Source organism: Hemitrygon akajei, chromosome 7, assembly GCF_048418815.1.
Source record: "Hemitrygon akajei chromosome 7, sHemAka1.3, whole genome shotgun sequence".
NCBI classification, from domain to species: domain Eukaryota; kingdom Metazoa; phylum Chordata; class Chondrichthyes; order Myliobatiformes; family Dasyatidae; genus Hemitrygon; species Hemitrygon akajei.
In genome coordinates this window covers 147,359,368-147,372,083 of record NC_133130.1, presented here as the reverse complement: position 1 = coordinate 147,372,083, position 12,716 = coordinate 147,359,368, and the positions used below count along the sequence as shown (strand labels likewise).

The 12,716-nt window shown below is 43.3% G+C and overlaps 1 protein-coding gene across 5 annotated transcripts; it reads left to right on the top strand.

The window, feature by feature from the left end:
• Nucleotides 1-1,385: 1,385 nt before the first annotated feature.
• paxx (PAXX non-homologous end joining factor) lies at nt 1,386-12,511 on the top strand. Of its 5 annotated transcripts, none has more exons than XM_073052220.1 (8): nt 1,386-1,485; nt 3,983-4,126; nt 5,011-5,071; nt 7,258-7,307; nt 7,980-8,170; nt 9,547-9,615; nt 11,203-11,302; nt 12,276-12,511. In XM_073052220.1, exons 2-8 carry the CDS (start codon nt 4,011-4,013, stop codon nt 12,331-12,333), a joined length of 645 nt encoding a protein of 214 aa, XP_072908321.1. In that variant the 5' UTR covers nt 1,386-1,485; nt 3,983-4,010; the 3' UTR covers nt 12,334-12,511. The 5 variants fall into 5 exon arrangements, with proteins under 5 accessions (XP_072908321.1, XP_072908320.1, XP_072908319.1 ...); XM_073052219.1 differs by having other exon boundaries at nt 1,386-1,558; XM_073052218.1 differs by having other exon boundaries at nt 1,386-1,563.
• The last annotated feature ends 205 nt before the right edge of the window (nt 12,512-12,716 follow it).

The following is a 12,716-nucleotide window of genomic DNA, read 5'->3' as shown; positions in this document are numbered from 1 at the left end:
AAATCTATTTTGCAGTAATGCCAGAACTGGTGGATGTAACGGAGAATGGACTAACCAGCCACTCATTTAGTTGTCTCTTCACAGATGCCCCGTTCAGACTTCCTCTGTCGACCAAAGTGAATTGTCGCTGAAAAGTCAAGATAACTCAGGGTAATAGTCAGATGTTAAACAGCAAATGCGGTCGCTCACAGGAATACTTGGATTAGTTTTATATAATCTGGTAAGAGTGAGTTTTATACTAATTGGTTGTTTTATTTTTATTTAGAGAAACAGTGTGGAATAGGCCCACACCACCCAGCAACCCCCTACAACCCCGATTTAACCCTAACCTAGTTGCTTGAAAAAGAGGAATCTCACAATTACTTTAAAACAGTTAAATTGTCATTAGATGCAGATACATTAAGAGCATCTTAGATGGACACATAGATGAAAGAAAAATGGAGGGTTATGTGGGAGGGAATGGTTAGATTGATTTTGGAGTAAGTTAAACATCGTCTGCTGAAGGGCCTGTTCTGTGCTGTACTGTTCTGTATTCTGAGTTAAAGAGCGAGAGTGGGATTGGACTGCTGGTCTAAAACAGCGCACAAACTTCACAGGGCAAGCCTAGCTCTGTGTTTCAACGTCATGTTTATATCAAAAGGCAAGAATTGCACAACGTCACACACAAAATGCTGGTGGAACACAGCAGGCCGGGCAGCATCTATAGGGAGAAGCACTGTCAACATTTCGGGCCGAGACCCTTCATCAGGGCTAACTGAAGGGAAAGATACTAAGAGATTTGAAAGTAGTGGAGGGAGGGGGAAATGCGAAATGATAGAAGACCAGAGGGGGTGGGATGAAGCTAAGAGCTGGAAAGGTGATAGGCAAGAGGGATACAGAGCTGGAGAAGGGAAAGGATCATGGGACGGGAGGCCTCAGGAGAAAGAAGGTGGGTGGGTGGGGGGGGGGTTGGTTGGGGAAGCACCAGAGGGAAATGGAGAACAGGCAGGGTGATGGGCAGAGAAAGAGAAAAAAAAAAACAAACAACTAAATATGTCAGGGATGGGGTAAGAAGGGGAGGAGGGGCATTAACAGAAGTCAGAGAAGTCAATGTTTATGCCATCAGGTTGGAGGCTACCCAGCTGGTATATAAGGTGTTGTTCCTCCAACCTGAGTGTGGCTTCATCTTGATAGTAGAGGAGGCCATGGATAGACATATCAGAATGGGAATGCGACGTGGAATTAAAATGTGTGGCCACTGGGAGATCCTGCTTTCTCTGGCGGACAGAGCGTAGGTGTTCAGCGAAACGGTCTCCCAGTCACAACGTCCCCGTTTTCTTGTACTCCCAATTCAGTAGATGGTGCTATAAAGAAAAATACTTGGATTTTACTACGAAGGAATCCTTGCTCAGGTTTCCTCCTCCTTGACTCATGAGGAGCAGTTTGACAGATCGTTAAATCGGGACCCGTCGGTCGCCGGTACGGCTCCGGAGGAGGGATCCCGAGGTAACAGGAACGCTGTTGCTGGGACCAGCGCAAGGACCCTGCGGCGTTAGCGAGACGAAGTCACTAGCTGTTGGTACAGTGAGTAACCAAGATGCAGTTAGTGGAGATCAGAGTAACGAGACAATTCATAAATAGTTGTGGAACTTAATTACTGTAGTGTTTAGTAGGAAGCTTTGCCAAAGCCCGTAGTCTTTACGCTGGGGACCAACCCCACCCTGAACCCAGATCACCGGCAGACGTGATCGCCGCGGCGTCTGACTGGCAACTGAAAGTCGATCTGGGCAAGCAATCGAAGTTCCCTAACTTCATCGCATCATCATCCCAGAGGCCTGACATGGTCATTCTGTCAGAAACCTCAGTGCAGGTGGACATGGTAGAATTGACTGTTCCTTGGGAAGACCGTATTGTGGAGGCGTTTGTGCTAAATACCAGGAGCTGGTAGATCAGTGGCGGAGACAGGGGTGGGGGGCGCGGTGCGAGCCTGTAGAGGTGGGATGTAGAAGTGTTGCTGGCTGCTCGCTATGCAGAACCCATTCGCTCCGTGGCATTAGGGGGGGGCCGCAAAAAAAAAAGAGCCATCGGGACCGTCACGGAGGCTGCCGAGTGAGCCTCAGGATGGCTAACGATCAAGAGGTGTGACCCATAGGCCAAGCTGCGGCTTGATCAACCCTGGCTGGGTCAACTGGGCGAGAGTGTCTGATGTCGAAAGACCCGAAACACCCGATGACCTCAGATGACATCACTGATGTTTCCTCTCAGCATCACAGTATCGGCTGGTAATATTTACCATTTGTCCGCGCATTTCGACAGCCAGCTTGCAACCCGCTGACATCAGTTGTTGCTGTACCTTCATTATTTACCGTGTTACCACTATTGCATTATCCCTAAGTGAACATGATATATATATAGCACGAAAAGCAGTAGTCCTGACCCTAACTCCACGGGAACCCGCTACCCCTTATCTCTATTCGCTCCAAACAGAGTACTGTTGGCAACTGAGTGGCACTTTATTAGGTACCAGCTCCTGGACGTTCGGGGTCTTCTGTTGCTCTAGCCAAACCACTTCAAGGTTTGACGTGAGGATGCTCTTCGGAACACCACTGATGTAACACACTTGAGTTACTGTCGCCTTCCTGACAGCTTGAACCAGTCTGGCTGTTCTCCTCTGTTCTCTCTCATTAACATTGTGTTTCCACCCGCAGAGCTGCTGCTCACTGGATGTGTATTTTTTTTGTTTGCTTTTTTTTGCACCATTCTCTGTAAACCCTACAGGTTGTTGAGTGCGAAATCCCAAGAGATCAGCAGTTTCTGAGATACTCAAACCTCCCCATCTGGCACCAACAATCATTCCATGTTCAAAGATACTTAGATCACATTTCTTCCCCATTCTGGTGTTTGGTCTGAACAACAGCTGAACCTCTTGACCATCTCTGCATGCTTTTATGCATTAAGTTGCTACCACGTGATTGGCTGATTAGATATTTGCATTAACAAGCAGGTGTACATAAGTACCTAATAAAGTGGCCACTTATTGTTCAGTCCCTTTATGGTCATTTCAAGTACCCTGGCATTAATAGAAATGCACAGTGTAGGAACGCAAAACTGGCATTTCCCCAACAGCTGGCCCTTGAGAGCCCGAACTAGCTCTGTTTCTACAAACAGTCTGTCCTATATCTGCTGTCTATAACCCTAAACACAAGAAAGTCTGCAGATGCTGGAAATCCAAAGCCAGACACACAAAATGCTGGAGGAACTCAGCCGGTCAGGCAGCATCTATAGAAATGAATGAATGAACTGTCGATGTTTACAGCCAACCTACTGAGCTTCACCATCATTTTGTGTAAGTATCTATAATACTGCTGTCTCTCTCTTCCAAATCTGCACTGCCTCCCTTCATCCAGGTTTTAGATGCTGTGCCTATGATTACTGACTCATCCCCTGACATCCCAAAGCCCTTCCCCTAACTGCAAGGCACAGGCCGGGAGAGTGATAGAATTCTCTCCATAGTCCTGTATGAGCGCAAGTTTAGGTGTTCGACAAACACCCAAGTACTGCCACGCTCACTCTAAAAAGAGATTCCCTCCACCGCTGTGTACATTGTCTGCAGCACGTAACACTTTCAAGCTGCTCTATAGCTATTCAAGTAGATTACTCTCAGACTGTCTTACAAACATGTACCTTCTACAATCAATGAGAAAGACAGTGGGTAACTGGGAATATCACCACCCCCCTGCACCAGCCTGGCTTGGGAATGTACTGCCACTCTTTAAGTACTGACTTCTCTGGGGCTATTAATGATAGGCAATAGATGGTGACCTTGCCAAAGATGCCCACGTTCTGGACAATAATAAATAAGCATAAAAATACTCTGGGTTTACTTATTCTACCATGTGCTCTGCGTCGTCACTGTATACATTGCTGGGCTATCTAAAGCAGGATGAGCTGCTGGTTACTACTTCTGTATGGCTGTCCTGACTGTGCTTTGTCATGTCTGCAGGAACTTTTCAGTACACAGCTACTGACTGATGGATAATCAGGAGTCCCAGTCTCGTGTCAGATGCTTTCATATCCACAGACTCCCTCAGAACCACCAAAGATACCTTTGCTACACGCTCCCTGGCCCACATATCTTCAATCTCTGGTAAGACCATGAGCGACAGGGTCATTACAGTGTAAGGAATAATTACCAATCGTGCAAATTCTAGGGCCCAGCCACCATTTGCAGTTCACTATGGTGTATATTAGGCTAATAGCCAATTGCCTCCTGCTTTCTGTTTCCCTCCCTTTTTGAATAAAACAGTTATATTCACTATTTTCCAATCATAGACCTTCCTTGGATTTATGAAAACTAAATCAATGAGAATTCATTTGAGAATAAATGGCCCTCCTGTCACTGCCTCTTCATTGATCTGGATTCCAGTGTCATATATGTAAACTATCAACTGGGTTCTGAATATATTAACTACTAACATGTTAGAGAAGTTGAATAGCTATCCCCGTGGATCACTTTCCTCTCTAAACTCTGGATTGCTTCAGATCTTTTCTTTCTTTCCATTTTTTTCTACCTTCAGTCTCCATTTTATTGATAGGGTTGTGCAGGAAATTTGAGTATGGTTGGTTCCCAAGGATATTTGAAGGAGAGCTTTCCTTAGAACCATATAGCTTATGGGGTCAAAAAGAAGGCCAGTCAGGCCATCAAATCCATGCCAGGTTTTTGTAGGTTAACCCTTTCACTCCTGTTCTCACCCTCTTCACCCACCCCCCTCCCCCCACCTCATCTGCTGACTCTTCCCCATCTCCAGTTCTGCAGAGCCACTGAGAAATTAATTTGGTGATTGAAATAGATGGGTTTTTGGTATTTGAAGGAGATTTTTCACAAGTAAAATCTGACAGTTTGAGCTGGTCCTTAATGAGGACCCTGGGTGGAAGGGATTCCATTTGCTCCATGCTGCCTCCATTGTCTCGTTTCACTTTCACATGTGTGACTCTCTAAGATCAAATACACTGTGCACCTTTCCTTCTCAGTGTTACCAATGTTGTGGATGTTTGGAGCACAGCTTTCAGTCAACAAAAGCTGGAGGAGCATGTAAGTAGTTCTAATGTAATAATAAATGTAATGTAATAATGTAATAAACATATAAGATTATTAAGGGATTTGACACACTGCAGGCAGGAAGCATGTTCCCGCTGATGGGTGAGACCAGAACTAGAGGCCACAGTTTAAGAATAAGGGGTAGGCCATTTAGAACAGAGATGCGGAAAAACTTTTTCACCCAGAGAGTGGTGGATATGTGGAATGCTCTGCCCCAGAAGGCAGTGGAGGCCAAGTCTCTGGATGCATTCAAGAGAGAGTTAGATAGAGCTCTTATAGATAGCGGGGTCAAGGGATATGGGGAAAGGACAGGAACGGGGTACTAATTGTGTATGATCAGCCATGATCACAGTGAATGGCGCTGCTGGCTAGAAGGGCCGAATGGCCTACTCCTGCACCTACTGTCTATTGTCTATTGTAATTGTTCTAATGATGGACTGCTATGAAGGAAAACTTAAGGAGATTCTAATCTATTGACTGCTGGCTATATATATAGCAAAGGCATACCATTAACAATTGTGTATTAAGTGCATTATTTCTGCCTAGCATCTGTAATCCTGGTGAATAACCCTTTAGCTTTGCTTTTCTCTCAAATTTGCCCTAGTTCTGTGCAAATTATCGCTGTGCACATCAAGGACATGTCCACTAGATGGCACAAGGAGCGAGACTCTAAAAGAACTTAACATGGTCAACTGACTACAGGTAGCATTGGCTCAAATCGAGAAATATTGGAAGTCGTACAAATGACATGCTTATATTCATGATCATGAGGAAGAGAAGAGGTAATGTTGCTGGACGAGTGATCCAGAGGCTTGTTCCATAGATCTGATGACTTCACAAAGTGATACTTAGTGGTAATGCGATTACTTGAGTCAAGTATGATGTTCTCCTAAGAGGTTGTCTATTGATGGGATCTCAGCTGGCTGTAGAGACCGATCTGGAATCCGGCAGAAGTAGTGGCTGTTGGTTAGTGGTTGGGTCTTTTGGTCATTCATTCTCTCCTTTCACAGCTTCTGCTTGCTCTCTGCTACACTTTAAAGAAGCCATTCAGCCCATAAGTCCTCAGAAAGCAACTCCATCAGTCCCACCCTTCCCATTCCTCCTTATTTTTCTGAACTCCTGGTTAGTATGGGTGTGGAACACTGTCACTTACAGGAGAGCTTAGGATTCGAAAAAAAGATATATCCCTTTAAAACTGAGATGAGGGGGATCTTATTTAGCTTGATGGTGATGAATCTGTGGAATTCATTACCACAGAGGGTTGGGAATGCCAAGCCATTGGTGGTATTTAAGGCAGAGATTGATAGGTTGTTGATTGGTAAGGGGGTTAAGGGTTACGAGGGAGAAAGCAAGAAAATGGGGTTGAATAAAATCAGCCATGATTGAATGGCAGGGAAGACTCAATGGGCTGAATGGCCTAATTCTACTCCTTCATTTAATAGTCTTATGAAGAATGCATACCATGTAAATTATGCCTATTTCTATTAACAATTACTTATGTTTTGCTGATACTAATTCTAATTTCATTAAAAACAATTCACTATGATCAATGGTGTGTCCTAGAAAGTCAAAGAATAGTAGGGTACCTGTATTTAAGTGACTGGTCCCTGCCCACTTGCAGTATTGTGCAGTGATTTGCCATATGGGCAAACTCTGTGGACCAAATAATGACTCTGCCACAAGTCTCTCTCTAAAAGAGAACATAATCAGGTGGGCAGGAGTGAATGATGGTTGTGTTGAATGTGAACAAATGTGGCCGGTGGTACAGCCTTCCTTAAGCAGAATTTGGCAGATAAAGCAGAATTTGGCAAACTGTAATTGGGTGAGCTGTGCCCAGTATTCAAGTTAATGTGTTGGACAGTTAAGACTTTAACTTTTGTTTAAAAAAAAATTATCTTAACTCAATGCTGTTTACTCTCCAGAGGGGTTTCTCTCAGTCAACATATATCTTTGACTGTGATGGTGGTTGACTGTGGAGTTAATGGGGCTTATTTGATCCTGCAGCACATGATGGATGATGACTATCATATGTTTAATCTTGTACCTTGACAACCTAACAGCGACTTTTGCCTCCCAACACAATGCTCAATTTATTTTCACTATTGTTTGATTATTGACTCCTCTTTTGTACTTTTGTGAATGTCCAAAAAAGCAAATATATTTTTCCTCTAACTTTGCAGAAGTCTGCACATAGGATAAAAACCACTGAAGAGTACCACACTAGAACCAGGTGGGTACCCATTGCTCCTTAGGGAAAAGGAATGTCATTGACAATCTAGAAAAGATGTTGACCTTGTCCTTCTGATTAGCTAGATGATATGATCTGTAACTCATGACTCCATATTCCTTGAAATTTTAGCAAAGATCTACCAAGACCTTTCAATTCTTCAATTTCAATTCAAGTGCTCCAATTCTCCCAGCATCCACAGCCCTTGACATTGTGGTTGGGGGTGGGGTTGAGAGTTCTTGTTTTTTACAACCCAGGGTTGGGTCAGGAATGTGAATAGGTCTGCGTCCAGAGTGCTGGTATATTTCTGCTTGCTTTTACCTGCTCAAACGTCCAAACGAAACATACGTGGAAGTTGTTGTATCTATGCAGGTGTTGACCACAGGGTCTCACTCCAGCCATTTCATCGCTTCAAGTAATTGTGTTCTTTTGTTACCCCTGGCAAGTCTGCATCCCTATCCCTTACCACTAACAAGGACTTAGTGTTTCTGAAAGGTCCTGTAATTATTAAAGAAAAATCTGTGGGGAACCGAATGGCTGTATCATCAGTGTCATATCAGTGAGAAGATCAAGCGTATCATTGCAAGTAGTCACAATGAATTGCAATGTCAGCTCTGGAAAAATGAGGGTGGGATGTTACTGATCCCATTACACTAACTTATGTCATCCCCATAGAGAAGCTTTCCTGAAGGATGCAGTCCATCTTACCGTTCTGGACAACACAATTATACTCAAACTTAGCCAGGATGGCCAGGATCTAATTTTTGACCTGTACAAGTTACCCATTTCTGAGGCAAAAACGGAGCTCCAGTCTGTGATGTTTCATTTGGTGGACCAAGTGCATAACCTGCAAAAGCAAATAAAAGGTACGGGGAAAAGGGTTGGTCAGTAGTTGTAGGGAAGGGGATGGAAAAGGAGAAAAACTATATACATTCCTGTATTTGGCAGGAGGGGGTTGGAATCAGATGTTGTTTTGATCAACCCCTTGCCACCTTAGAACACTAAGGAACTTGCATTTTAAACTTTGTTTTCCTAATAAACCATGACTAAGGGGATGATCATACTGGTGAATAATGTTTCTCTGTTGAATTGACAATGTAACTGCAGTTCACTTTGTTATGGCTTTTAATGTTCCTTGCTCTTTGAACTTTGAATGGAGGTTGGGAGATGATTTGTTTCCTGGATTCTGTCCTTAAACTTTGTTAACAGAAGCGAGAGATTTAAAGCAGTACTGCAGTAATTCTTTCCTTGCTCCAATCTGCTGTACCATGTGGCAACAAGACTGAAGAAAACTCATATTTTCTCAAATATTTCCAAAATTCTGAAATATTCCAATTTCCAATGAGTCTGAAGGCCAGATTTGCTGCCAGCACTGAACATCATCAGTTACTGTTAACTTGCATCCTTTCCCGGGTCTGTTAGTGTGAATGAGCTTACATAGTATCCATTAATCATAAACGTGGCCATACGTGGCAGCAGGGACTCATGCAATGCAATACCAGAACAACCCGCATCTCTGAAGCAGCAGCAAAGAACTTTAGGATTTGCTTCAGCCATTTCTCTCCAACTTAGCCCATTGTCAAATCTGATGAGGCCTTTGAATGTTTCTGACTGTGCCTGATAGTCAGAAAAATTATTAACAATAACTACTAAGAAAGAATAAAAAATTGTGACACAGTAAACTCTTAAAGCATATTTAAACAATTAAAACGTTTGTTTAAGAAAAGGAAATTAATTTTAAAAATGTGTAATATCCCTTGGCCCTCACAACTGTTGCTCTCTGTTAAATTCAATGGACTGTGAAGCTGTATCAGGTCAAACCTGATGGAAGTTTTTTAAGAGCTATTTTCAAGAGTACAGTATGGATTAATCTTCCTTTTTAAGGAGTTCAAACACAAACAAGTGAAAATCCGCAGATGCTGGAAATCCAAGCAACACACACAAAATGCTGGAGGAACTCAGCAGGCCGGATAGCATCAATGGAAAAGAGTACAGCCAACGCTTCAGGCCGAGACCCTTCATCGGGACTGCACTCCAGCATCTTGTGTGTGTTCCTAAGGAGTTGGTCATTTTAACCCTTTCCTTTAGTCAATATCCCGGCTGATTTGAGTGATCATTATCACCTGTTGATGCTCGTGATGGTCGTGCAAATAATGGAGGCCGTTCTTTGCTACCACTCTGTGGGGAAGAGGCCTGAGGAACATTGAAGGTGAGATTTTAAAGCTGTTCTTTGTCCCTTTAGCATTTGAAGAAAGCAATGCTTTAAACTTGGGGAATATGATGCAAAGAACACAAAGGATGTTCCTAACAGGTAAGATCAGAATCAGGTTTATTATCAATGACATGCTCTATGTTGCTCTGTAGCAGCAGTGCAGGGCAAGACATTAAAAATTACTGTAAGTTACAGTAAATAAACAAACAAATACTGCACAGAGGAACTGTGAGGGAGTGTTCATGGACCATTCAGAAATCTGATGGTGGAAGGAAAGGAATTGCTCCTAATACATTGTATGTGGGTCTTCAGGCTCCTGTGCCTCCTCCTCAATTATTGGACAAGCCACCATCCTACTCCAGCTCAAGAGCTGGAGCTCTTCCCATTTACCATGGCCTTTTTAATTCAGTCACACAGCCTCAGTGATTGGCCATCTGAATGTAAACAGGAAGGAAGAAGTTCTCATGGAATTATATGATTAGATCGGGGTCCCTGGTTTCTTTGCCACTACCACAGTGATATATGTTATGACTTATATTAAAAATTTCTCTCTTTAAAAAATACCTCACTTCCCCTGTGGAGTTATTGCTTTTTTTGTGTGTAGAACAGTCCTACCATGGAATGTCCTGTGATAACAACCCAGTTAGCCAAGGGTCCCCAAACTTTTTTTTATGCCATGGGCCTCTACCATTAACCGAGGGATCTGTGGACTCCAGGTTGGGAACCCCTGCAGTAGGCCAATTCTGATGTTTGGGCTTGTACTTATCCTTTATATGACCTTGGCAATCAATTTGTGCACAGCAAGACCACATGAAACAGTAATATATTATCTGCCCACATTATTGACTGTGTTGACGCCTGGCCAAGTGGTTAAGGTGTTGGTCTAGTGATCTGAAGGTCGCTAGTTCGAGCCTCAACTAAGGCAGTGTGTTGTGTCCTTGAGCAAGGCACTTAACCACACATTGCTCTGTGACAACACTGGTGCCAAGCTGTATCGGCCCTTGCCCTTCCCTTGGACAACATCAGTGGCGTGGAGAGAGGAGACTTGCAGCATGGGCAACTGCCGGTCTCCCATACAACCCTGTCCAGGCCTGCACCCTGGAAACTTTCCAAGGTGCAAATCCATGGTCTCTCAAGACTAACGGATGCCTATTATTGACTGAGGAAAGATGTGGGATACCAGCAAGAAGTCATCCCTACCTCTCTTTGACTAGGGCTCTGGCACCTTTTACATGACCTCATGAGGTTTGCAGGACAGCTTGCCATCTCAGTGGCAGCATCTAGAACAGTACAGTATTGCCTCAGTCATGTGCTCAACCTGAACTATACAAGAGTGCTACCACACACACACACCTGGTCCCTCAAGCCTACCCTACTATTCAACGTGATTTAACCCCAAACCTCAACTCCTCTGAGTGTGCCATAAATTCCCTGATTTATCAAATATTTTCTTCATTCTCTTTAAATACTTTAATGATCCAGTCTCTGCAGTTTTCCAGGGCTGAGAATTCCAGAGATTCATCAATTTCACACAAACATGCATATGCACACCAACATACACGCACACATTGCAACCTCCACACGCAGAGAGACTATCCACACACACACACACACACACACACACACATATATATATATATATATATATATATATATTCTGCTCTAATAGTGTCCTGTGCTCTTTAGCTGAATTTGACTCCAAGATGAAGAATAATGAGCCTGGATCTTCACCAGTGGCCAGGAAGAGACTGGCCGGAGAGTCCCTGATAAATCCAGGCAGGAAGAGGTAACCAACTTACTTCATTATTTCTGCTTGGCAGACTTTTCCAGCATTTAGGCCAGTAATCAATTGGCTAAAGAGGTGCTAGGACAAGTGGTCAAAATATTACCCAGTTAGGTGTTGGAGCATTGTGAAGGAGGAGAGGTTTAGAATGGAAATTCCAGACATTACTGTCTGGGCTGCAGGTGGGAGACCTGCTACTGGTGCAGCAAGGGAAGGGAAGCAAAATCAACACTGAAGGAGGGCAGTAAGAGGTAGCAGAGACAGGGACGGGCGATACAAAGTCTGCTCATTCTTTTATCCCATAATACTGCTACAAATGTTTAGCTTTTAAAGGTGCTGTCCAATGGTAGGTATTTGTTGTACTGATATTGGGTTCCTTTCCTTTGCACCCCGGCTAGTGTAAGTTTTCATAAATAAAGCTGCGGAGGCATTTTACAGTAAATTCAAGGGAAACCATAAAAACTCCTTTATTGTCCTCCAAACACAGAACATAAAGCAAGGTAAAAATAAACTTCACGCAGCTGCATCATCATGTCAGGCCAGCCTCTTAAGGTGAACCCCAACTCAATGTCAGTAGTTGTGAATTATGCTTATATTTCCATCCATTACAATACCCTACAGTGTATTAGGGAAATCAGTTATAGGCAGGGGTGCATCTCAGACTGTTGCAGGCTACAGGGCAGAGGGACAGAGGAGTTGGCTTGTGCATTGTTACTTGGGTTTAGAGCAAGAGTCGACTGGCGTGTGGTGGGGGCAAAGTCATGATATGAATTCTTCATTTTATTAATTACTTTGTTCACAACTGAACTATGTAGTGTATAGCTCTGTGATCTAGTTTCAATAGATGCATGTGTTTGGACTGTCCTTTTAAGTAAGCAACCTGTCCACAGCACTTCTTTCCAGACAAGTGCCTAACTCCGTTGGCAGTATTGAACTCTGTGCATTGAATGCAAATCATCACTTGTCTTTTCTTCAGAAATAAAGCTCCCACTGGAGTGAGTTTTGAAGACAACAGCCTTGATGAGAATGAGTGAAGTTCCCACTGAAAACAAACCGAACTGAATTCAAAATGAATTGGATGAAGATATTTATTAAGTGCACTCTGACGTAACCTATTTTTGTTATTACATTCAATTTATATGTACTTGTTTAACAATTCATGATGAGCTATTTGATGAGGAATTTTAAATTAAAGAGTGAAAACTAAAATTATTTCTTCACAGTGTGCATTTGCTCTGTTCTGTAAGTATGGGAGACAGAATCACTCTGAGGTTTACAATACAGTAAATTTTGATAATAGTGAAAAATGTGTGGAACTAGATTAACAACCCAGCAAGATTGGGAGGGGTGACAGCAAGATGGGGCATGGTTGTCCTGGGAGAGGGGATGGTCAGTCTAACTTCCGTCATTACACAAA